Here is a 26,977-nt window from a genome sequence, read left to right on the forward strand (position 1 = left end):
CTGTGCAGCTGAAGCAATGGAGTGCATTTTGGAACCGAGTTCATATTTGGGAGTTTGGTGAGTGGTGGTGTTTGGTGAGGAGGGGAGGGTGGTGTTTTGTGAGTGGTGGTATTTGGTGAGGCGGGTAGGGTGGTGTTTGGTGAGGAGGGTAGGGTGGTGTTTGGTGAGGAGGGTAGGGAGGTGTTTGGTGAGGAGGGTAGGGTGGTGTTTGGTGAGGAGGGGAGGGTGGTGTTTGGTGAGGAGGGGAGGGTGGTGTTTGGTGAGCAGGGTAGGGAGGTGTTTGCTGAGGAGGGTAGGGTGGTGTTTGGTGAGTGGTGGTGTTTGGTGAGGAGGATAGGGTGGTATTTGGTGAGGCGGGTAGGGTGGTGTTTGGTGAGGAGGGTAGGGTGGTGTTTGGTGAGTGGTGGTGTTTGGTGAGGAGGATAGGGTGGTATTTGGTGAGGCGGGTAGGGTGGTGTTTGGTGAGGAGGGTAGGGTGGTGTTTGGTGAGGAGGGTAGAGTGGTGTTTGGTGAGTGGTGGTGTTTGGTGAGGAGGGTAGGGTGGTGTTTGGTGAGTGGTGGTGTTTGGTGAGGAGGGTAGGGTGGTGTTTGCTGAGGAGGGTAGGGTGGTGTTTGGTGAGGAGGGTAGGGAGGTGTTTGCTGAGGAGGGTAGGGAGGTGTTTGGTGAGTAGGTAGGGTGGTGTTTGGTGAGAAGGGTAGGGTGGTGTTTGGTGAGGAGGGGAGGGTGGTGTTTGCTGAGGAGGGGAAGGTGGTGTTTGCTGAGGAGGGGAGGGTGGTTTTCGGTGAGGAGGGTAGGGAGGTGTTTGGTGAGGAGGGTAGGGATGTGTTTGGTGAGGAGGGTAGGGATGTGTTTGGTGAGGAGAGTAGGGAGGTGTTTGCTGAGGAGGGTAGGGTGGTGTTTGCTGAGGAGGGGAGGGTGGTGTTTGGTGAGGAGGGGAGGGTGGTGTTTGGTGAGCAGGGTAGGGAGGTGTTTGCTGAGGAGGGTAGGGGGTGTTTGGTGAGGAGGGTAGGGTGGTGTTTGGTGAGTGGTGGTGTTTGGTGAGGAGGGTAGGGTGGTGTTGCTGAGGAGGGTAGGGTGGTGTTTGGTGAGGAGGGTAGGGAGGTGTTTGCTGAGGAGGGTAGGGTGGTGTTTGGTGAGGAGAGTAGGGAGATGTTTGGTGAGGAGGGGAGGGAGGTGTTTGGTGAGGAGGGTAGGGTGGTGTTTGGGTGAGGAGGGTAGGGAGGTGTTTGCTGAGGAGGGTAGTGTGGTGTTTGGTGAGGAGGGTAGGTGGTGTTTGGTGAGGAGGGTAGGGAGGTGTTTGGTGAGTAGGTAGGGTGGTGTTTGGTGAGGAGGGTAGGGTGGTGTTTGGTGAGGAGGGGAGGGTGGTGTTTGGTGAGGAGGGTAGGGTGGTGTTTGGTGAGGAGGGGAGGGAGGTGTTTGGTGAGGAGGGTAGGGAGGTGTTTGCTGAGGAGGGTAGTGTGGTGTTTGGTGAGGAGGGTAGGTGGTGTTTGGTGAGGAGGGTAGGGAGGTGTTTGGTGAGTAGGTAGGGTGGTGTTTGGTGAGGAGGGTAGGGTGGTGTTTGCTGAGGAGGGGAAGGTGGTGTTTGCTGAGGAGGGGAGGGTGGTTTTCGGTGAGGAGGGTAGGGAGGTGTTTGGTGAGGAGGGTAGGGAGGTGTTTGGTGAGGAGGGTAGGGTGGTGTTTGGTGAGGAGGGGAGGGTGGTGTTTGGTGAGGAGGGGAGGGTGGTGTTTGGTGAGCAGGGTAGGGAGGTGTTTGCTGAGGAGGGTAGGGGGGTGTTTGGTGAGTGGTGGTGTTTGGTGAGGAGGGTAGGGTGGTGTTTGGAGAGGAGGGTAGGGTGGTGTTTGGTGAGGACAGTAGGGTGGTGTTTGGTGAGAGGTGGTGTTTGGCCAGGAGGGTAGGGTGGTGTTTGGTGAGGAGGGTAGGGTAGTGTTTGGTGAGGAGGGTAGGGTGGTGTTTGGTGAGGAGGGTAGGGTGGTGTTTGGTGAGGAGGGTAGGGTGGTGTTTGGTGAGGAGGGTAGTGAGGTGTTTGCTGAGGAGGGGAGGGTGGTGTTTGGTGAGGAGGGGAGTTTGGTGAGGAGGGGAGGGTGGTGTTTGCTGTGGAGGGTAGTGAGGTGTTTGCTGAGGAGGGGAGGGTGGTGTTTGGTGAGGAGGGTAGTGTGGTGTTTGGTGAGGAGGGTAGTGAGGTGTTTGGTGAGGAGGGGAGGGTGGTGTTTGGTGAGGAGGGGAGGGTGGTGTTTGGTGAGGAGGGTAGTGAGGTGTTTGCTGAGGAGGGAGGGTGGTGTTTGGTGAGGAGGGGAGGGTGGTGTTTGGTGAGGAGGGTAGGGTGGTGTTTGGTGAGGAGGGTAGTGAGGTGTTTGGTGAGGAGGGTAGGGTGGTGTTTGGTGAGGAGGGGAGGGTGGTGTTTGGTGAGGAGGGGAGGGTGGTGTTTGGTGAGGAGGGGAGGGTGGTGTTTGGTGAGGAGGGTAGTGAGGTGTTTGGTGAGGAGGGGAGGGTGGTGTTTGGTGAGGAGGGGAGGGTGGTGTTTGGTGAGGAGGATAGTGAGGTGTTTGCTGAGGAGGGTAGGGTGGTGTTTGGTGAGGAGGGTAGGGTGGTGTTTGGTGAGGAGGGGAGGGTGGTGTTTGGTGAGGAGGGTAGGGTGGTGTTTGGTGAGGAGGGTAGGGTGGTGTTTGGTGAGGAGGGGAGGGTGGTGTTTGGTGAGGAGGGTAGGGTGGTGTTTGGTGAGGAGGGGAGGGTGGTGTTTGGTGAGGAGGGTAGTGAGGTGTTTGGTGAGGAGGGTAGGGTGGTGTTTGGTGAGGAGGGTAGTGAGGTGTTTGGTGAGGAGGGGAGGGTGGTGTTTGGTGAGGAGGGTAGTGAGGTGTTTGGTGAGGAGGGTAGGGTGGTGTTTGGTGAGGAGGGGAGGGTGGTGTTTGGTGAGGAGGGGAGGGTGGTGTTTGGTGAGGAGGGTGGTGTTTGGTGAGGAGGGGAGGGTGGTGTTTGGTGAGGAGGGGAGGGTGGTGTTTGGTGAGGAGGGGAGGGTGGGTTTGGTGAGGAGGGTAGTGAGGTGTTTGGTGAGGAGGGGAGGGTGGTGTTTGGTGAGGAGGGGAGGGTGGTGTTTGGTGAGGAGGGTAGGGTGGTGTTTGGTGAGGAGGGGAGGGTGGTGTTTGGTGAGGAGGGTAGTGAGGTGTTTGGTGAGGAGGGGAGGGTGGTGTTTGGTGAGGAGGGGAGGGTGGTGTTTGGTGAGGAGGGGAGGGTGGTGTTTGGTGAGGAGGGGAGGGTGATGTTTGGTGAGGAGGGGAGGGTGGTGTTTGCTGAGGAGGGGAGGGTGGTGTTGGTGAGGAGGGTAGTGAGGTGTTTGGTGAGGGAGGGGAGGGTGGTGTTTGGTGAGGAGGGGGAGGGTGGTGTTTGGTGAGGAGGGGAGGGTGGTGTTTGGTGAGGAGGGTAGTGAGGTGTTTGGTGAGGAGGGGAGGGTGGTGTTTGGTGAGGAGGGGAGGGTGGTGTTTGGTGAGGAGGGGAGGGTGGTGTTTGGTGAGGAGGGGAGGGTGGTGTTTGGTGAGGAGGGTAGTGAGGTGTTTGGTGAGGAGGGGAGGGTGGTGTTTGGTGAGGAGGGAGGGTGGTGTTTGGTGAGGAGGGGAGGGTGGTGTTTGGTGAGGAGGGGAGGGTGGTGTTTGGTGAGGAGGGGAGGGTGGTGTTTGCTGAGGAGGGGAGGGTGGTGTTTGGTGAGGAGGGTAGTGAGGTGTTTGGTGAGGAGGGGAGGGTGGTGTTTGGTGAGGAGGGGAGGGTGGTGTTTGGTGAGGAGGGGAGGGTGGTGTTTGCTGAGGAGGGGAGGGTGGTGTTTGGTGAGGAGGGTAGTGAGGTGTTGGTGAGGAGGGGAGGGTGGTGTTTGGTGAGGAGGGGAGGGTGGTGTTTGGTGAGGAGGGTAGTGAGGTGTTTCCTGAGGAGGGGAGGGTGGTGTTTGCTGAGGAGTGTATGGTGGTGTTTGCTGAGGAGGGGAGGGTGGTGTTTGGTGAGGAGGGGAGGGTGGTGTTTGGTGAGGAGGGTAGTGAGGTGTTTGGTGAGGAGGGGAGGGTGGTGTTTGGTGAGGAAGGTAGGGTGGTGTTTGGTGAGGAGGGGAGGGTGGTGTTTGGTGAGGAGGGGAGGGTGGTGTTTGGTGAGGAGGGGAGGGTGGTGTTTGCTGAGGAGGGGAGGGTGGTGTTTGGTGAGGAGGGGAGGGTGGTGTTTGGTGAGGAGGGTAGTGAGGTGTTTGGTGAGGAGGGGAGGGTGGTGTTCCTTTCCTTTTGCTTTTTCTACCTTTCTCACCCTGTAGGAATTGATTCTTATTCTCCCACAGGAAATGAGCTAGCTGTTTAGTGAGTATCTGGGAGGTGGTTACGATCTATTCCAATCCTAAAGTTTAAAATGGTATGCGAACTGGTGGTAAAGTTAATAAAATATATTAAAAAATGAAAATAAATAAGTGAATAAGACTACTTAAAACACATTAAGAATGGCAGGACACATGATGTGTCAATGTTGCAGCATGTGGGACTTCCTGGATGCCAGTCTGCTGTAAGTTTGCAAAAAAATCATTAATTGTCTAGGCCAGGACCTATTGCCCATCTCTAGTTGCCCTTGAGAAGATGGTGATGATCAGCCTTCTTGAACCGCTGTAGTTCCTGTGGTGTAGGTACACTTGCAGTGCTGTTCGGGTGGTTCCAGGCTTTTGACCCAGCGGCAGTGAAGGAACAGCGATTTATTTCCGAGTCAGGATGGTGTGTGACTTGGAGGGAATGTTCCAGTTGTTGGTGTTCCCAAGTATCTTCTGCCCTCGTCCTTCCAGATGGTAGTGGTCTTGGGTTTGGAAGATGCTGCCTGAGGAGCCTTGATCAGTTCCTGTAAATGGTACGCAATCTTGCCACTGTTTGTCAGTGGTGGAGGGAGTGAATGTTTGTGAAAGGGGCACCAATTAAGCAGACTACAAGTCTGAGGAGCTTTGGCTCAGAATAGTTAAGCTGGAAGCTGATCTGCAGACATTGAGGCACATCAGGGAGGGGGAAAGATGCCTGGATGTTTTGTACCAGGAGGCAGTCACACCTCTTCGTATAGGGTTTCCTGATTTGGTCAGTGGCCAGTGGTCAAGGACAGGACAATGTGCCTCAGAATGATGCAGGTCAGGGGACCCAGAGGGCAGGTGCGGAGGAACCTTTTCAATTGTCCAGTAGGTTTGCGATTCTCTCAGTTTGGGTGAGAGTGTGGGCTGCAGGATAGCTGAGCACACCGACCATGGCACAGAAAACCATTCAAATGGAGAAAACTGAAAATAGTGGTAGTCGGGGAACAGTATAGTGAGAGGATAAAGGCTGCTTCTTCAGCCAAGAACGAGAGTCCAGGTGATTGTGTTGCCTGCCCAATGGCAGGGTTTGGAGTATCTGCTTCGGGCTGGAGAATCACTTGCAGTATGAGGGGGAGGATCCAGTTGGAGAGGTCCATGCAGGTGCGAACGCGATAGCTAGAACGAGGAAAGACGTTCCGAAGAGAGAGTTTGAGGAATTCGGCACTAAATTAAAAAGCAGACCTTCAAAGGTTCAAGTTGGATAGGGGACATAAAATTAAAGAAATTAATACGTGGCTCAAAGACTGTTGTGGGAGAAGTGGGTTCCAGTTCATGGGGCGCTGGCATCAATGATGAGGAAAGTGGGGCTGTACCATTGGTACAGTTTACACCTTAAATATGTTGCAGTGTTCCAGCAAGCCACATAACCAAGGAAGTAGAGAAGGGTTTTAATAAATAGTTGGGGCGATGCATCAACTTTGGGAAGGTATCATAAATCCAAGAGTATACAGAAGGTAAGATGGAAAGGTGGGAAATCATAAACAGACCATGGCAGTAAGGGACAGAGAGCACAACCAGCAGATAAGACTGGAGGTTACAAAAATAATTAAAGGACAAAACTAAAGGCTCTATATCTGAATACACACCACAATCAAAATGAAACAGATGAACTGAGAGCACAAATGGAGATAAATAAGCGTGATTTGATAGCCATTACAGAGACAAAGCTGCAGGGTGCCATAGATTAGGACCTGAGTATTGAAGGGTATATGACAAATAGGAAGGAGAGGATGATGGGAAAAGGTGAAGGGTGACATAGATTGGGACCTGGCTATTGAAGGGTATGTGACAAATAGGAAGGATCGGATGATAGAGAAAGGTGGAGGGGTGGTTCTGTTAATCAATGATGGCATTAGCACATTAGAGAGGGATGTCCTAAGTTTAGGAAACCAGGACTTAGGAACTATTTGGGTCGAGATGAGAAATGATAAAGGGAAGAAGTCACTTTTGGGAGTGGTGTGCAGGCCCTTAAACAGTAACCATACGGTATAGTGGGGGAGAAAGGAAGAAATAATGGGATCATGTCAGAAATATATAGTTATAATCATGGGGGAATTGATTTGTCGATATCCAGCAATTACCTCATCCACCATCTTCCCCCCCCCCCCCCCCCCCCCCCCCCAAGCTGAAAAACAAATGTACTCTGCAGGCTGAAAGCACATTAACTCCCCAGGGAATTTCCCTAGTCAAACCACAGGGCATTAGCCCAGATTGAAAACACATTCCTGTGGTCAATTTCACCTTCCGGCTCAAAAAAGCTCCTCGGCCCTGCAAAACAAAATTCATTTTAAAAACATGACCACTGCAGTCAAACACACTATACCCCCAGGCTTTTAACCCTTAACTTGCCTCAATATTTTGAATCCAATATTCCTAAGACTGGAATATTGGAGGATAGCAAATGTTGTCCCCTTGTTCAAGAAGGAGAGTAGAGACCTGTGAGCCTTACTTCGGTTGTGGGTAAAATGTTGGAAAAGGTTATAAGAGATAGGGTTTTTAATCATCTTGAAAAGAACAAGTTGATTAGCGATAGTCAACACGGTTTTGTGAAGGGTAGGTCATGCCTCACAAACCTTATTGAGTTTTTTGAGAAGGTGACCAAACAGGTGGATGAGGGTAAAGCGGTTGATGTGGTGTATATGGATTTCAGTAAGGCGTTTGATAAGGTTCCCCACGGTAGGCTATTGCAGAAAATAAGGAAGTATGGGATTGAAGGTGATTTAGCGGTTTGGATCAGTAATTGGCTAGCTGAAAAAAGACAGAGGGTGGTGGTTGATGGCAAATGTTCATCCTGGAGTTCAGTTACTAGTGGTGTACCGCAAGGATCTGTTTTGGGGCCACTGCTGTTTGTCATTTTTATAAATGACCTGAAAGAGGGTGTAGAAGGATGGGTTAGTAAATTTGCAGATGACACGAAGGTCGGTGGAGTTGTGGATAGTGTTGAAGGATGTTATCGGATACAGAGGGACATAGATAAGCTGCAGAGCTGGGCTGAGAGGTGGCAGGTGGAGTTTAATGCGGAAAAGTGTGAGGTGGTTCACTTTGGAAGGAGTAACAGGAATGCAGAGTACTGGGCTAATGGCAAGATTCTTGGTAGTGTAGATGAACAGAGAGATCTCGGCATCCAGGTACATAAATCCCTGAAAGTTGCCACCCAGGTTAATAGGGCTGTTAAGAAGGCATATGGTGTGCTAGCCTTTATCAGCAGGGGGATTGAGTTTCGGAGCCACAAGGTCATGCTGCAGCTGTATATAACTCTGGTGCGGCCACACCTGGAGTACTGCGTGTAGTTCTGGTCACCACATTATAGGAAGGATGTGGAAGCTTTGGAAAAGGTTCAGAGGAGATTTACTAGGATGTTGCCTGGTATGGAGGGAAGGTCTTAGAAGGAAAGGCTCAGGGACTTGAAGTTGTTTTCGTTAGAGAGGAGAAGGCTGAGAGGTGACTTAATAGAGACATATAAGATAGTCAGAGGGTTAGATAGGGTGGACAGTGAGAGTCTTTTACCTTGGATGGTGATGACCAACACGAGGGGACAGAGCTTTAAATTGAGGGGTGAGAGATATAGGACAGATGTCAGAGGCAGTTTCTTTTCTCAGAGAGTAGTAGGGGTGTGGAACGCCCTGCCTGCAACAGTAGTAGATTCGCCAACTTTAAGGGCATTTAAGTGGTCACTGGATAGACATATGGATGAAAATGGAATAGTGTAGGTCAGATAGGCTTCAGATGGTTTCACAGGTCGGCGCAACATCGAGGGCCGAAGGGCCCGTACTGCGCTGTAATGTTCTATAAACTCCTCCATTTGTCATACCTCTCATCTAAAATTCATCAGAGTTTGGGTTCAGATGGATTAGGTGTCCATCTGACTCGACCTTGAAGCAGAGCAGTCAATTTTCCCTCCACAGGCCATATCGACATGAAGGCCGGCTCTGCTAAGTGTGAGAGTGGTCCGCCAACTGAAACGGATATCTAAATTTACTTCCGCTGTCACTCCTATCCAGGGCAATCCAGACTTTCCACCTGGTCTTATCGACCATGGATTCGATTTCTGGAGAGATAAGCTGGAGGACATGTTCAGAGATGCTTCCTTTGAGCAGTTATGTCAGCAATTTGGCATTACAGGGCAACTCCTTTTTAAGTATTTTGAGCGAAGAGACTTTATCCTTAACTAGACTTCTTTGCACCTTGACTCCGCAATTTCCCCAGTTGAAAGAATCCTGAATTTTGGGGAGCCTAAACAGTTAATGATCAAGTTCCATGATGTTTTGAACTTGAAGGCCTGTATCACCATGCTGAGTGCCTTGCAGAAATGGGGGGGGGGGGGGGGGGGGGGGGGAACTGACTCTGCCAGTAAGATTTTGTTTGCAATAGTATGAAGGAGACCAAGTTCATTGTACTGCACTGCATTCATGTTACACTTAGCCTTAGATACAGATTTCATCCTGTTTTATCGCCGATGTGCCTAAAGTGCCAGGTAGTCGAGGATGACTGCATACATTGTCAATTGGTCAGGGTATTTCGAAGTGCGGGTCGCCATCTGCGGGTGGGTCGTGGGCGGGTGCCTGAAGGGTCGCGGAGCTGACCAAAACAACAGCTCTGCAATGGGTGGACTTTGCATCCTGTCCTTCGTCTGAGGGTACCTTACCCTCTCTGCTGCATTTCTGGCTGAGCAAGTATTGTTCTGCCACCATATGCCTGGCAGATAACAAAGTGATTCCAGCTTTTACACTATTTTTGAACAAAACGTTGAAATGTACTTTTCTCCTGAAAGCACAATGTAAGTTTCCCCCGAGACAATGTATTACGATGCATGGCCATTCCAACAACAGATAATGAAATTAAATGAAATGAAAATCGCTTATTGTCACAGGTAGGCTTCAAATGAAGTTACTGTGAAAGGCCCCTAGTCGCCACATTCCGACGCCTGTTCGGGGAGGCTGATACGGGAATAATACAAACACAAACAATACTACACCTCTAAAGCTAATCTGATATTTATAATCATTCCCATATAAAGCACATTGTAATTTGTAAGGCCTCAACCTTTAACAGTTCACATCAATTACATGGACCGAAGGTATGGTTGCTAAATTTGCTGATGACACAAAGGTAGGCAGGGTCGTAAGATGTGAAGAGGATTACCAGAGAGATTTTGTTAAATTTAGTTACTTGTTCATGAGATACAAGCATTGCTATCTGAACCCGCATTTATTCCCTCCACCTAATTGCCTAATCCGGAACGTGGTGGTGAGCTGCCTTCTTGAGCCACTGCAGCCCATGTGGTGTAGGTACACCCGCAGTGCTGTCAGAGAGGGAGTTCCAGGACTTTTTCCCTGCAAGTGAAGAAACGGCAATATATTTCCAAGTCAAGTGGTTGGAGGGCAATTTGCATGTGGTGGCATCCCATGTGTCTGCCGCTCTTGTCCTTCTCGATGGTAGGGATCGTGGGTTTGGAAGGAGCATTTATGAGTTACTATAGTGCATTTTTTAGATGGCACCTGTCACTATTCGTCGCTGGTGGGGGGAGTGAGTGCTTGTACATGGGGTGTCAATCAAGTGGGGTGCTTTATCCTCTTGTATGGTGTCGAGCATCTTTGAGTGTTGTTGGAATTGCACTCATCCAGGAGACTGGTGCCTTCTAGAAAGATTTAGGTGCACTCGTGCATGAATTGCAAACCGCTAGTATGCACGTACAGCCAAGTAATTCAGAAAGCAAACATTCATTGTAAGGGGAATTGAATATAAAAATAGGGAGGAGGGCGGTTCTGTTTCAGCTACACAGGACGTTGGAGCGACCACATTTGGAGTACTGTGTACAGCATTGGTCTCCTTAGTTAAAGAGGAATACAAATATGTTAGAAGTGCTTCAGAGAATGTTTACCAAACTAATACCTGGATTTGGTGGGTTGTCTTCTGAGGAAAGATTAGACAGGTTAGGCTTGTATCCACTGGAGTTTAGAGAGCAAGAGGCAGTTTAATTGAAACATAAGATCCTGAGGGATCGCGACAGGGTCGATATGGAGAGGAGGTTTCCACTTGTCGGAGAACCTCGAACGAGGGAATCACTGTTTGGAAATAAGGGGTCGCCCATTTAGGACAGAGCTGAGGAAAATGTCTTTCTTTCAGAGGGTCATGTGTCTCTGGAACTCTCTTCCTCAAAAATCAGTGGAAGCAGAATCTTTGACTGTTTTTAAAGCAGAGCTGAATGGATTCTTGATTAATGGGGGGGGGTGAAAGGTTAACGGGGGTGAAAGGTTATCGGGGGTAGCAGGAACGCGGAGTTGACGTTGCATCGGCACGAGACACAGTGAGTAACAAAGGCGAGCATCAAGAGGCGCTAGCGTCTCTCAATACTGCACTTCCCGCTCAATGGCGGTCACTCGGGTGTGCCCGTGGCGCGGGCTGCACGTGAGCGGGAAGCTGGTTTTGCACATCGCCTGCGTGGGGGGGGGGGGGACAACAGGGTGTGGGTTAATCACACAGCAGGATCCCTGTGCCAGTTGGCGGGTTCTGTTGAATTTTGCAGCCGAGGAGGTTATCCTCGCCATCAAGGTTGAGATTCAGTCGCTGGAATGTGTAATATTAAAACCTTGGAAGATAAGATTCTAAATCCCCAATCAGTCCTGTTTACTACAACCGGGAACTGCGTAATCCGATCCTGTGAACTCTCCAATAAAATTTATGTAAATTGTACTGATTTTTAAAATGAACCTGGTGGGTTTGATTGATGATGAGGGCCCTTTATTGCACACAATGATGGCAAATGCTAGATGTAAGCTTGCTTAGTAGTATTTTGGTAAATAATAGAGTTCTGCAATATGATAATTATACTTCTTTTAAGTTTCAGGATGGAGACAAATTAAATATTGGGGGACTGTTCAACACAGAAAACCGATATTTGGTTCATGGTCTGTACTATGCTCATCAGTCTCACCTAGAATGATATTGCGGGGGGGGGGGGGGGGGGGGGGACAACAAAATGAGCTTCACTGGCCAGGGGAAGAAGACATTCGCCATGTATGAATTTCTTGATTGCTACCCTGGTACACTCTGCTAAAGTACAAGCTACAGATTGGAAAATAGGGTAAGGCGCATTGTGTTGAATCGCGCACGAGTGTCCATTGTACAGGCTCCGGCATGGAGAGTGGTGCTAAATGTTGGTTGTGACTGTCTGAAGAACTATTGCAGCGACATAGATATGGGCGGCATAGTAGCACAGCATAGTTGCTTCACAGCGTCAGGGTTCCAGGTTCGATTCCCGGCTTGGGTCACTGTCTGTGCGTAGTCTGCATGTTCTCCCGTGTCTGTATGGATTTCCTCCGGGTGCTCCGGTTTCCTCCCACAAATCCAGAAAGACGTGCTGTTAGGTGAATTGGACATTCTGAACTCTCCCTCTGTGTACCCGAACAGGTGCCAGAGTGTGGTGACTTGGGGGTTTTCACAGTAACTTCATTGCAGTGTTAATGTAAGCCTACTTGTGACACTAATAAAGATTATTATTATTATGTCTGAACATTAACTGGTTTATCGTATCAACATAACTATTTATGGATGTTCAAGACTGCAGGTGTTACTCCGTCTACGCCATGAGCTTTTTCCTTATCGACTCCAGGACATGTGACTTTCCCTTACACCTACATTGGGCAGTACTGTTTGTCCAGGCCCACATATTAACTCTTACATTCCTGAACTCCCTAATACTAATGTCCACAGAGATTCAATATTTTTTCATACTACCCCTACTCACTACCCCTACTCCCCACAGGTTTCTGACTTTATGGGTATAATCGTTGTGGAGGTTTCAGGGTTCATCCTGATCGTGTCCTTGTGAGCTTTGGAAGATCAGAAGTCTCCCTTTGGACTTTTTCACTTTCACTTGGTTGGCCTGGGGGAAGAGTTGACGTATCTGGTGCACTGTCTGTTTGACTCTCAACATCTGGTCCTGCTGATGGTTGTCTGATCTGGATCTAGACTTGATCTTCTTTTTCCTTCCCCTGCTGTTATACCAACTCTCGATGAATTGTTTTTCTCTTCCTTTCACACTGCTCTCTATCTTTTTTTGTTCACTTGACCCTGGTTCCTTTTGATAGTTTCATCTACCCATACTTACTTACTGAGCGATAAAACCTTGCAGCTCCTAAAGTCTTGGGAAATCTTGGACTGCTGCCTCCGGAGATAATTGTGTAGACAGGACAGGAAGCTGTGAGGAAGGCGCTTGATTAACATCCTGTTTCCCTCAAATTCCAGTCGCCCGAGTATAGCAGGGTAAAGATGCACTTTCACTCATAACTCATGGCTGTAGCTAACTCCCATAATGTCTCTGCCGAGGAGCCTCTCTCCTCATGGGGTGATTCCACACCTTTGAGTCCCGGCTGGCCACACAGGTCATATGACCCTTGCTCTGCTGTGTTGCCCTGAAAGGGACAATCACCACAAGGCAGGAAGGTCAGCGTTTTCCGTTGTGGAAGAGGTGACTATTGTCTGGTTCTGTCCATAATTCTGGGACTTGTTTGACTGCTCGAATCCTGGATTGCCACTTTTGGTGGATGGATGCAAGTACCAAGTGATCATCACTGTCAGATTAATGTGGTATTGCACTGGGGTATAGTGCACTTCATCTTTCACCTTCTCAGCTGATGCACAGAGTGATCATGGAAGGATCATAGTTGCACTCAGATACTGATTGGTCCAATTGGCTCATTACAGTCAGAACCAATTCATTCTTCATCACCTGGGCATTGTCTTGGAAAAGGGCTGGATTATTGAACTGAGTGAAGAGTGTCACAAAATCAGCACTGAAATTCCAGTCAAAGTCATCAGGGCATTTGAACGCTTTGTGGGTCTCCGATTTGGTATCATCAATGAATGTCTGTTCCATGATATCCTCCGTTGTCAAGATGAGATTGATCAGGCATTTCAGCTCCAAAGAAACATTTCTGATTTCAAAAAGCATACTCTTTTCGATATCCATTTGGTCTTGTATTGGAGCATTGCTTGTAACATGCAATAAGGGCGGCACAGTGGTTAGCGTTGCTGCCTCACAGGGACCAAGATTCAATTCCAATCTTGGGTGACTGTGCGGAGTTTGCACGTTCTCCCCGTGTCTGCATGGGTTTCCTCCGGGCGCTCCGATTTCCTCCACAGCCCAAAGATGTGCAGATTACGTGGATTAGCGATGCTAAATTGCCTCTTCTTGTCCAACGATGCGGGTTTACGGGGCTAGGGCAGGGGATTGGGCCGAGGTGGGGTGCGGACTTGATAAGCCGAATGGCAAAACAGTTGCTTGTTCCTGTATCCAATTTGGAATTAGTGGTGTGTCCATCGACACAAATGTTCCCATTCCAAGTGTATCTTTGATCTATCTTTAAAAGATTACTGTTTCTGTTTGGATGGGACTCCTCTATTTCATTAATGGCCTGTCAGTAACGATTCATAGATTATCATAGAATTTACAGTTCAGAAGGAGGCCATTCGGCCCATCGAGTCTGCACCAGCTCTTGGTAAGAAGACCCTATCCAAGGTCATCACCTCCACCCTATCCCCATAACCCAGTAACTCCACCCAACACTAAGGGCAATTTTGGACACTTAAGGGCAATTTATCATGGCCAATCCACCTAGCCTGCACATCTTTGGACTGCGGGAGGAAACCGGAGCACCCGGAGGAAACCCATGCAGACATGGGGAGAACGTGCAGACTCCGCACAGACAGTGACCCAGCGGGGAATCGAACCTGGGACCCTGGTGCTATGAAACAACTATGCTAACCACTGTGCTACCGTGCCGCCCCCCTGGGACACTGGGACGGCCTCTGGCTGGAAATGGCACCTGGACAAGCCAGATGGGTTGCAACTGACCAGAGCTGGGATCCTTGTGGGATTTTCTCCTTGTCCTGTCATGAGGGCGAGAATACTAAATCAACAGGGAAAAATTAGAGAGGAACACCAGGATGCACAAAACACTGGGAGCTACAGAACACACCAGTATAGAAAATAGTAAGTTTGATAAGCTAACATGGAGTAAGGGAGAAAGAAATAACTTCCAAACCATGGTTATTGTGTATGTCTGTGAATGCACGGAGTATAGTAAATAAGATTGGGAAGTTACAGGTGGAGATTGCACTGTGGAAATAGGATGTATTTGCAATAACAGAGACTGGACTGAAGGAAAAGCAGGACTGGGTGTTAAATATTCCTGGTATTTCAAGGTATGAAAGGAAAAGATAGGAAAGGGGGATGGGTGGTGAGAGTGGTTAGGGAGAATTTAGCAGTGTTGGAGAAAGAGGATGTCCCAGAGGACTTGAGGACAGAACCAATTTGGCTGGAGCTAAGGAACAAAAACGATTGCAATTGCATTGCTCGGTGTAATCTATAGACCGCCAATTATTGTACTGTAAGGTCTGGATGATGATAGAAAAGCAATCCAGAGTTAAAACAATTAACTGGGGGAGAGCAACTTCAATGGGGCATTGCAACTAAACAATGGGGTACCTTCAAAAGAGAAATGTTTCAGACATAGTTATATCATATTCTCCAAAAAGGGAAAGGTAAGGCAAACAAATTTGGAGCTCCCTGGTTAATGATACTTATAATAATCTTTATTAGTGTCACAAATAGGCTTACATTAACATACAACGCCTGTTCGGGTACACTGAGGGAGAATTCAGAATGTGCACTTCATTCAACAAACACGTTTTTCGGGATTTGTGGGACAAAGTCCTCGCAGACACCGGGAGAACGTTCAGACTCCGCACAGACAATGACCCAAGCCGGGAATCGAACCCGGGTCCCTGGCGCTGTGAAGCAACAGTGCTAACCACTGTGCGACCGTGCTGCTCATGGGTAAAAAGGGAGATAGAAATTAAGAAAAGGAAGAAAAAATTCTGCTTATGATGTGTCAGGTAGAAAATGCAGTTGAGAACCAAGAGGAATACACAAGGCTCAGAGGGGAGGTGTGAAGAGGGATTATGAGAAAAGTCTGACAGCCAACATAAAGCGGAATCTCAAAGTCCTCAAATGGTGTATAAATAGTAAATGGGTGGGAGAATGAGGAGTGGGACCCATTAGGGACTTGAAAGAGAATTTACCCATGGAGGCTAGAGGCATGGCTGAGGAAACAAATGAATACTTCCCAACTGTCTTCACCAAGGAAGTAGATGTTACCCAGGGCATGATGACCAACAAGGAAATTCTGCCCTAGAAAGGTTCAAAATATAGAAAGAGAAAGTTTGGAACAGCTTGTTGATCCTGAATTTTGAAATTGCAGCATTTTCTAGCTGGTTGCCAATGTGGATCGATGAACACAGCGGAAAAGGTGATAGTTCAATGACATTTGGTCAGGGTTAAGACATGGGCAGAGCTTTGGATGAGCTCAAGAGGATGGGTAGTGGGGGATCAGAACCAGGGGTGCATTGGAATCATCAAATCTAGAGGTAACAATGGGGTGAATGAATATTTCAGCAGCAGATGAGCTGGGTGTGGCGATATGCATCACTGTAAATACACAAGGGGTTAATGTAAATACATGTAGACTAGACAGACACTAGAGGGAGCACCAGAGACATGACACACAGACATTCAACCAATAGGTCAGTAAGATAGGACACGACCAATGGGCATTCACGACACACACAGTCATAGAGGTGACACTACCACAGGAGGGCATTACACCAACCCATATAAACAGCACACATGATCCTCCTCTTTCCAGTGGAGACTCTCAGTGAGTGCACAGGGTTGATTTGAAACACATCACACCCACCACCTGGATTGTAGCAGACTGGTTCGTCAGTCTGAGTAGCTATAGCAGGGTTAACAGGAGAGTCGAATCCAAGTAGGAGAATTGTTAACAGTTTAATAAATGTGTTAAAGCTATCTCCAAGTCTGAACCTTCCTTTGTTAGAGTGTACATCAGGGAAACAACTTATGTTACGTCAAGAGCATAACAAAACACTGGGACAGGGGTGAGTTTGGGCCGTGTTATGGAGGTAGAAACTGGTGGCACAAGTACGTGATTAGAAGCTCATCTTGGGGTCAAGTATGGCTCCCAAGATTGTGAACAAACTGACTTAATCTGAGACTGTTGCCAAGGAGAAGGATGGAGTCAGTACCTCGGAGCAACGTTCGGAATGGGGACCACAAAAAGTAACTTCAGTATCCCAATAGTTAATTGGAGGAAATGTCTGTTCATCTCATACTATATCTTGAATAAGCAGCTTGATAATTTATCAACCATGGAGGAGTCAAGAGAGCTGGTGCTTGTGGTGATATGCATGTGCACATCAATGTATATTGTTGTTTGTCAATGTATATAGTTACCAGTACGACCTCCAACCGGCAGGTGGCGATAGAGATCTATTATGCGTCTTGAGACACCCGCCAGTTGGTAGTAGGTCATACAAGAGGATAGACACATTTGGAGTAGCTCCAGGAGAATTCACTGAATTGATTGAGTGGCCAATGTCTGTATTATAGTTCGTTAGTTATCTTTCCACGCGTTTGTTAATAAATCATCTTTCCAGTTAAAGAGCTAAATGTTCTGCGTACATCATTACCACGGTCGTAACAAAGAACACAACGTGCTGAGCTAGAGCTGGGTGCTGTCACTGTACATATGAAAACCAACACTTGGCCTTTGGATGACGTTACTGAGGGGCAGCATTTAGATGAAGAAGCAGGAGCGGGCCAAGGATAGATCATCGGGGCGGGGGAGGGGGTGTTGCAGTCAGAGATAAGGAAAATAAGCCATTGCAGTAATAGTCTGGCTACAGCTTGACAATGTGCACTCCAGAAATTCACTCTGTGTGGACTAGACCCTAACACCCTCTCCTGGCCTGAGCACTTTCAGTAGAAATCATTAACATAGAATAGTGAAACTTCAGCATTAAGCCCCGTTGCGGAACCTGATACTCTACCTCCATGCTGAAACTCTGAGCATCAATCCATACTTCATCATCTTCAACATCCTTCATCAACGTCCGATGATGGAAATGGGGACAATCAAGCTATATTGCTTAATTAGTTAAACACATTGCTGTAATAACTCCTTCATTGATGACCTACTTGTATTTTCTCACAGCTTTGAACATAGTTTGAAAAAGGCAAATGTTTGGCATGGGTGTATCTCTGAAATTGTACTGACGCCTTTAGTGTTTGTGCCTTTGTGTTTTACAGTTGTACAGCTCTAATGACTTTGGAAGGAAGTGGCAGCTGGTCCATGGGAGAATTACTCCAAACCGGTTCTACTGGTAAGAGCTCATTGAACTCTGATGTTTCAGTTCGATCCCTCCCACCATCAAGTATAAACTCCAATCTTTTGTCAGTCAGGAGGCTGGACATGGTGTGTGGGATGACACAGAGACGCAGCGAACATCAGGGCATGTTACAGCACAGGAAGAGTTCAGTCGACCATCAAACCTTCCCTGGTGTTTTTCTCCACAAGCCACTTCCCTCAAATAGCTTTGAACCTTCCTCTTTTTCTTTCCATTTGGGAGCCTTCGTTCTCCCTCCGGAGATCAATCACCATTAATTTACGCAAATCCAGAAGTGATTCCCTATCCCTTGCCATACATGGCGGGGATTGCGAAGGACTCCCTCGCAAATCCCGCTATCAGGCTGCCATTTTGAGCGGGCGGCCTCATAGCGAGGTCCGGTGGCTGCCCCCCACCACAGTATTGTCTGGGTTTCCCCACACCCCTCCGCACAGTATGTGGGTCACGTAAACCCCCCCCCCCCACCAGAGACCCCATAACAGAGACCCCCACCAGAACCCCCTCCAATTACAGAGACCAACACCAGAAACCACCCCTCCCATTTCAGAGACTCCTGCCTGGAAGGCCCCAGAAGAGAGACCCTCCCCTAGAAGCCCACCATCACAGAGATTCTGGCCTGGATGCCAGAGATCCGTCCAGACAGAGAGAGTGAAAAAAATCGCTACTTTAGAGCTCACCTGTGCAATACACCCGCTGGCTCAGGCAAAAGGAGCACCTGTAAAAACTCACATCAGCTGGGTTTCAACCCTCCCAGATATTTGATCTAAAAGGCTTTCATTCGTATGTATTTGACATTGATTTTACCAGGCTGTGATTGACAGCTTTCATTCATTGTCAACTGCCTTGATTGTTTAATCTAATTTCCCTTCACCCTTGAGTAGATTTCAAATACCCAGCTGAGAAACGAACCACAATGTTTATAAACATCTAACTATGATTGACGGCTCTTGGAGGAGAAAAAGAGAAAGTGAAAGCTGTTAACTGTGTTTGATATGGTCTAAGAGCCTTGATTAATCAGAGTTACCCTTCCTGGTTTGAATTTAAGCAAAGCTTGGTAGTTAACTGTCACCCATTAGTTGGGCCTTCTCCATGGCAACGTCTCTATTAATCAGAATCTATTTGCTAGCGAATCAGCACTCTTTCTCGTGAAGTATAAATTGTTGCTACCTTTACATTTGGTATTCTTGCGAATTGTCCTGATGGCTGCAAGATGGAAAGCTTTGACAATATGTGCCTTTTTATAGCAATGCGCAAGTTCCATACCAGCAGGCAGCATGGCGGCGCTGACGTCCCAGGTTCGATCCCGGCTCTGGGTCACAGCCCGTGTGGAGTTTGCACATATTCCCTGTGTTTGCGTGGGTTTCACCCCCACAACCCAAAGATGTGCAAGGGTAGGTGGATTGGCCACACTAAATTGCCCCTTAATTGGAAAAAAAATGAATGGGATACTCTAAATTAAAAAAAAAATTCCATACCACCAAACGATCTGGTATATGTATCCCAACTGTAATATATATAACACATCCTACCTATGGGTATTTTCCATCCTCTGTGATTTCTAAAACCCTTATATGTTGTATAATCACCCATGTTCGTACATTTTCCACAACTGTATAGTATAAATACATAGTTATTTAATATATAGACCCCAACCATGTTGTCACGATGGCCAACCTGTTTGGTATGTATGTCTCACTTTAGTGATACAGACAGTAATGTGTATGTTATATACATCCCACCTGGTTAATTGCTATCTCCTACCTCTCTGATATATACAACAATCCATTGGAACAGTTTACTCAATCCTAATTGAATAATCAATCCACACACAGGGTGCGATTCTCCGAGGCCCGCGCCGGGCCGGAGAATCGGCGCAACCGCGTCACGACGCCCCGACGCCAGCGCGCTATTCTCCGAGGTGCGGAGAATCGGTGCCATTTGCGCCGGCGCGTTTGGCACGGCGCCAGCCGTGGGCCACTGGAATCGGCGGGGCCGCCGACTCTCCGGCCCGGATGGGCCGAGCGGCCACGCCAATACGACAGAGTCCCGCCGGGCGCCGTTGATCCCTGATCGCTGCCGGTGGGAACTCTGCGCGAACGGTCGGGGGGGGGGGGGGGGGGGGAGCGGGGCTCCTTCACCGGGAGCGGGGGTGGGGGCTATGATTGGGGCCCACCAATCGGTGGGCTGGCCTCTCTCTCTCTCATACGGCATACTGGAGAATTGCCCCCTCAATGTTTACTTGCACATGACAAAAAGGCCAGGAGAGGTACCTCGAATAGAGAGGTTCTGGAGAACAATCTATCAGCAGGAGTAGACAATACAAGAGGAGGAGGAAGGATATATTATTTTAGTCTTAAAGATCAGTCCTGCTTCACTCTTTAGAACAGAGAAGCAGTGTTTCACTTTGCTAATTATTGCTGCTATGTGCAGCATGCAGTTAAAGCAGTCTTGCCCAACCTTTTCATGTGAAAGGCCACATTTCATTTTTTTCTCACAGGCGATGAGCAAATTTCAGAAAGATGAGGTTTGACACAACATTAAAGATAACTTTTTGTTTTAAAGCTGACGTGTGAAAAGATACAACTTACAGAGCAAAAATAAAAACACAATAAACTGATCATTTTTAAAAAATGAACAAAGACAACTATTAGAGTTTGAAAAGGGTGAGCGTTTGTGTCCAGCTCACTCCCAGCCTCGTGGTGCTCACTCATTCACATGCACCCTCTGTGAGGGGGTGAGGGGGTCTTGTTGTGTGTGGGTGAGGATAGATGAGAATCCAAGACTGGGAAGTGAGTGACCAAGACACACATCCTCCCCTCCCTCTCCTCCCCTCCCTCTTTCTCCCACCCCCCTCACCACCCCTCTCTCTCAAACACACACACACATACACATGTGTCTGGCTCTGTCTCTCACACACTCATAAATCGGTTGGCAGAGGTGGGGGGTATGATGAGAGCGGAGGAGACTCTTGAATCATATGAGGCCATTCGGCCCATCAAATTTGCACAGTGCTCTCAGAACACCCTACCTTGGCCCACTCCTCCGCCTTGTCCCCGGAACCTCACCTACGCTGCACATCTTTGGACACAAGGGGACAATTTGTTTAGCATGATCAATGCACCGAATGCGCACATCTTTGGACTGTGGGAGAAAACAGAAGGAAACCCACACAGACACAGGGAGGATGGACAAACATCGCACAGTCACCCAAGGCCGGAATTGAACCCAGGCCCTGGTATTGTGAGGAAGCAGTGCTAATCGCTGTGCCACCATGCTGCCCACGAAGTGAGGCTTGAGGCCTAGTGGTGCCAGAACGCTGATGCCTGGCGAGAGGAGTGCCAAGAACAGGGAGACGTGCCGGGGGAGGGGAACGATTTAGGGAGGTCGAGGTGGGATACGGGGCTGGGGGAGGGGGGGGGGGGGGGGGGTAGGCAGGGTGAGCCGGAGGAAAAGAGCTGGGAACAAGCGGCAGGAATTAGGCCAAAAAGTAGGAGCTGTTGCTATGTGGCTGGAGCCACAGAAACCACAGTGAGCAGAGACCCCGGGGCACACCAGAGTGTCCGTCCTCCCATGTTTGCAGTTTGTCGTATTCGCTGCCCCTCCAATCACAGCCTGGCCCTCTCCCAGATAGTGAGCCTATCAGCAGCAAATGTAGGAAAGGTGCAGGCTGCAATTGGAGGGGCAGGCCCCTTCAAGCTGACTGACGACTCTTACCACCATTGTCACCAGTCGGCCCGGGGGCCACAGGGAGGGGCTTGGGCCCACAATGCAGCCCACAGGCCATGGGTTGGGCAAGCTAGAGTTAAACAGTTGCAACATGTTAGGGTCAGAACTCCTCCTCCTGCAGTGCTCACAGTGGATGCACGGAAACGTCCCAAAGGTACACATTCTGTAGCCATTTAGAATCAGCCAGCCTGTGTAAGTTGCAGTCACTTGGAACAGATGCAGCAAAACGCACGGGGATGATTGAGTCTCTGACATCCCTTTTTCTTCAGCGTTTAACTCAGCATCTATCCAAAGTCCGGTTTGTTTGTGCTGATTTCTCTGTAACCCAGGAGGGAGCAGAAGAAGCAAAACAACGTGAGACTCGTCCCTATTCTCGGACATGCTGTGCCGATTGTAAACACTCAAATCAGTAACGTTGTAGGATTTACCAACTCCTGCTGATTGCAGCGAGGTATTAGTCCAAAAATAGAGTTCAGAGGTTAACCTGAATTCCAAACCATTCCTGAACTTACTATTAGGCTCAAGTGCAGTTCATTTCCATGAAACTCTTTGAAAAAAAAAACCCCCTCACACGATGTAACCAGAGTGAGGCAAAGAGAAATGGGCACAAAATGGGAAATTAAAATTGGGGGGGAAAAAAAGAGTAGCATTAACCTTGGCATTTTGACATGATGCACAACTTGCATCTGCACAATATAGAATTAGTACTTAATCAAAAAGGAAAATCTTTTTCCAATGACATCTGTTCATTTCATACATCAAGGTTACCTCTGGCTGGAACAGTACCATTATATACAGCTCACGGTTCTGAATTGAAATCTTCTCTCCGTCACACTTTCAAAAGGTGTTTTTGAACTGAAAAACTATTGACCCTGAATTGATGCTCGATCAATGACTCCAGAAGCGAGATTGGATGACAATTGAAGGCAATATTGGACTAGATGTTTCCCCCAGCAGCACAGGTACAGAATGCAGCTGCTAGGGAGACACAGGCTCTTATACTCCGCCTTACTGGGCGGAACCAGCAGGCAGGCTTCATCAATGATCTTGCTGTCTCAGGTACCTCCCACACCAGTTGTCTTACAGCATCAACCTGGGTACCGTAATACCCCGAATACCAACTACCACATTCACCCCCTGTTTAAAAAAAAGAGACCGGCGGGGGTGGTGGTCTCGTGTTATACAGTGGTAGAGGTTGAGGTTATGGTGGTACCCATCAGTGGTACAGTGTTTTGCCTAATTATATGTCGCAACTATTTACAGTATTTATTTACATTCAAAATGAAGCAATTAGTCGATCGGGGGCCCTGGTCGTCCTCTGCGATCGTCGCAGTTTCGGCGGTGATGCAGGTGCCGGCTCGGTCATCCATGGCTCTGGGAACAAGGCTTTGGCTTCTTCGGCAGCTTCATCACCCCTGGATGGGACCGGTGGGAGGACCGACCACCTGGGAAGGGGGCGGCTGTGGGGTGCGCCGGTGGGAGGGAGGGTGGGGGTGGTGGTGGGGGTGTGGGTGGGGATCCTGCGGGTGCCAGGTCCCGAAGGGAGACCGTATCCTGTCGGCCGTCGGGGTACGCCACGTAGTCGTAGTGAGGGTTAGCGTGAAGGAGGTGGACCCTCTCGACCAATGGGTCTGACTTGTGCGCCCGCACGTGTTTGGGGAGCAGAATGGGTCCAGGAGCTACCAGCCAGGTTGGGAGCGAGGTCCCGGAGGAGGACTTCCTAGGGAAGGCAAGGAGACGTTCGTGAGGTGTTTGTTTGGTCGTGGTACATAGCAGTGATCGGATGCAGTGGAGAGAATCAGGAAGGACCACCTGCCAGCGGGAGACTGGGAGATTCCTGGACTGCAGGACCAGTAGGACAGTCTTCTAGACCGTTCCGTTCTCCCTCTCGACCTGTCCGTTTCCCCGGGGGTTGGAACTGGCCGTCCTGCTGGAGGCAATGCCCCTGCTGAGCAGGAATTGACGCAGTTCGTCGCTCATAAAGGAGGACCCCCTATCGCTGTGTATGCAGGCGGGGAAACCGAACAGTGTAAAGATACTGTGGAGGGCTTTTATGACGGTGGCTGCGGTCATGTCGGGGCAGGGGATCGCAAATGGGAATCGGGAGTACTCGTCAGTCATTTTCAGGAAGTACGTGTTGCGGTCGGTGGAGGGAAGGGGCCCTTTGAAGTCCATACTGAGGTGCTCAAAGGGACAGGAAGCCTTTATAAGGTGCACTTTCTCTGGCCTGTAGAAGTGCGGCTTGCACTCTGCGCAGATTTGGCAGTTCCTGGTGGAGTAGGGCAGGTCGCAGGTCTTGATGACATGGAAGAATCGAGTGACCCCCAGAGGGCAGATGTCCTCGTGGAGGGCCCGGAGTCGGTCCACTTGTGCGCACGGGATAGGGCATCAGGAGGCTCGTTTAGCTTCCCGGGACGATACAAGATCTCATAGTTGTAGGTGGAGAGCTCGATCCTCCACCGTAAGATCTTATCGTTCTTTATCTTGCCCCGCTGTGCATTATCGAACATGAAAGGAACCGACCGTTGGTCAGTGAGGAGAGTGAATCTCCTGCCGGCCAGGTAATGCCTCCAGTGCCGCACAGCTTCTACTATGGCCTGGGCCTCCTTTTCCACTGAGGAATGGCGGATTTCTGAAGTGTGGAGGGTGCGTGAGAAGAAAGCCACGGGTCTACCCGCTTGGTTGAGGGTGGCCGCCAGAGCTACGTCAGACGCATCACTCCCGACTTGGAAGGGAAGGGATTAATCGATTGCGTGCATCGTGGCCTTTGCAATGTCCGCTTTGATGTGGCTGAAAGCCTGGCGGGCCTCTGCTCTCTACTAACCTGAAGGCGATACTCGGCATCTTGTCTCCCACAGAGCGTGGCCGTGATTGGGCTAGCCTCCTGATCCCCAACCAGCTCCTCCTGCCCTACTTCAGATGCAGAAAACTACAGCTGCGTGCTTTGCTCTAACCGAATATGTGAAGGAGTCATGTGGTGGGCTGAAATTGGTCTGTCGCAGATTGTGCCTGAGTGGCATGGTGGCACAGTGGTTAGCACTGCTGCCTCACAGCTCCAGGGACCAGGCTTCAATTCCAACCTCGGGTCACTACCTGTGTGGAGTTTGCACTTTCTCTCCGTGTCTGCGTGGGTTTCCTCTGGGTGCTCCGGTTTCCTACCACAGTCCAAAGATGTGCGGGTTAGGTGGATTGGGCATGCTAAATTGCCCTTGGTGTCCAAAAAAGGTTAGGTGGGGTTACTGTGTTACGGGGATAGGGTGGAGGGGAGTGTGCTCTTTCCAAGGGCCAGTGCAGACTCGATGGGCTGAATGGCACTGTAAATTCTATGAATCGGCAACAAGCTCTCCATATTGGAGGAGAACGTAGGACAGGCCACTGATTGATTGTGAACGTGTTTGACTCTGGGCCACTTCAGCCCTGAAAATGTTCTGCTGTTACAGAGTCCGGTTTGCAAAATAACATGAGACACTTCGGTAATACACTCCCTGAAGTGGGACTGTAGAAAACAACAATATTTGTCTCTCCTGTGTTTCTCTGATGCTTTTTCCGAATAGTAAGCTGTTCAGAGCCTTAAAGAATTATTTCCAGATGTTACACAGTCGATACTGATATATATCTCTCCCAGATGTGGAGGGCTTAAGAGAAGCATCATTCCTTCTACATTCCAAGGAATGCTGAGCATTGTCATCTTCTAAAAGGAATAATTTTGATGTCGAATGTTCTATTGTTATTGTTGTATGGTTAGTTTGTTAATGGTAGCTGTGTAGGTGTAAATATTATGTTCTTGTGTCAAGAAGTGTAAATGGTAAATGATGAGGGCTTTTAGAACCACATAAAAAGTGAAAAAGAGATTGCCAGTCACAAGAAGGAAGAAATAAGTCTAACTTTAGAGGGTGAAAGTTTGATGGGAAAAGTACATAAAGGTTTTTTTATTGATGGTGGAGATGTGAGTGTAGGTGTGCTAGAGGAGGAGATGGGACATTTTGAGGCAGGTAACAGTGAAAAAGGAACTGGTTGCAGAAAATAGCCAAACACAAAGAGTGACCTACAACCTGTGCTGTTGAAAGAAGTGAGAGAGGAGATAGCAGAGGCTATGGGCCATTGTTTTTCATGGTCGGTGAGCTTAATATTCTGAAATAGCACAGACATGAAGAATGGCCACTGTTATAATATACATCCAGGTATATGATGGAGTGCAGACAGGCAGTGATGACCAGTGAACACACAGAACACAGCAGCCAATCACCAGACAGGACACGACCACTATAAAGCCAGAGGGCACCAGTTTTTCCCGCTCTCTCGGGATCCAGCCTCTGAGACAGTCAGAGCTCGTGAGCAGCAACTAGAACAAACATCATGTGGTAGTAAGATAGTCTGGTCAGGTTAGCCTCAGGTCTCCAGTCAAGTCACCATAGTGTCAACCCACAGTTAAAGCATGTATTATAGTTAAGTGTTCAATAAAATAGAGTTGCATTTATTCAAGTGTTGGAAGCCTGTCTTTCTCACCACTGCAGCAAACGCAGTCCTCGCAGACCCAGCTTACCCAACACATCAGCCACTTTGACCAGGAGGTCATTTAGGTTTGGTGGAGATTACAGGGATAAGGTCAAGGGATTTAAACACAAGGATGGGTTTCCATCAATGCTCAAAGGGGCACATTGAGTGCGACACAAAGCTCAATAAACCAGCAGAGTCTAAGTTGATTGTAAGTCTCCTCTGCAATAGTTGACCTCATCCCAAGAAGCAGGCAATATAGTAGAAATAACCCTCACATTTCCGGGCTTGGGAGGTGAGAAATTAGCTGGAGATCCCAGTGCTGACGTTCACTTCCTCCTGTTGGGAAGCCGGCAGATTGAAATCAGCTGAGGATCACACTGGGGATGGACAATGGCCATTGCTTCCATTGTTGAATAGCCTTGACTAAGCACAGATGTGAAGAATGGCCAGCAGAGGGCAGCCAGTGCCAGTGCAACTGTGGGAATCCGTGCTTCCAAACGGGGCGAGGCTCTCACATTTCATTGCCAGCATCGCTTTGGCCTTTTTCAAGAATGGTTGCAGCACACAAGAAGGTAGCCATTCAGCTGATCATGTCCATGCTGACTCTGCAAGAGCAACTCAACTGGTCCCACTCCCCTGCCTTTCCCTTGTAGTCTCAGACGTTTGTATCCTCAAATAGTCACCCAATCCCGGGAGATCACGACTGATGCTCCCGCCACCTCCCTCCCAGGCATTCCAGGTCCTAACCAAACATGTTTCCTCATGTCACCTTTGGTTCCTGTGGCAATCGGCGTTCCCTGGTTTGCGACCCTGCCACCAATGGGAACAGTTTCACCCGACTCACTGTCCAGGCCCTTCAAGGGCGCAATGTACCGGCCTCGCCGCGTCCGTCTTGGTGACGCAATGAGGATGTTGAATCTCATGAGTAACCTCCAGGGAGATTCGAGCCACTCGAAAAATCTCGCGAAATTCAACGGAATCTCATGAGACATGACAATCTGGGTGTCGCCCTCACTGGACCAGATCCAGATTAGCATATTGAAGTGAACATTGGGCTAATTTAAATATGTCTGTGGCAGATCCTCCCGGTGCCCAGAACCTAACGGCCGCGCCTGAGAGACCTCGCCAGGATGCTGTT

General features: G+C 49.0%; 1 protein-coding gene across 4 annotated transcripts in view; it reads left to right on the plus strand.

Annotated features, from left to right (window-relative positions):
- Window positions 1–26,977, plus strand: part of LOC119979442 (VPS10 domain-containing receptor SorCS1-like) — a 1,177,426-nt gene that overhangs the window by 867,672 nt on the left and 282,777 nt on the right. For all 4 annotated transcript variants that reach the window (XR_005463722.1, XM_038821670.1, XM_038821672.1 and 1 more), the window contains exon 5: window positions 17,519–17,592. Coding sequence is in view for 3 of the 4 variants with exons in the window: in XM_038821670.1 (XP_038677598.1) it covers window positions 17,519–17,592 (74 nt within the window). In the remaining variant the exon portion in view is untranslated. The remainder of the gene's footprint in view (window positions 1–17,518; window positions 17,593–26,977) is intronic.

Source organism: Scyliorhinus canicula, chromosome 16, assembly GCF_902713615.1.
Source record: "Scyliorhinus canicula chromosome 16, sScyCan1.1, whole genome shotgun sequence".
In the NCBI taxonomy this organism is placed as follows: Eukaryota; Metazoa; Chordata; class Chondrichthyes; order Carcharhiniformes; family Scyliorhinidae; genus Scyliorhinus; species Scyliorhinus canicula.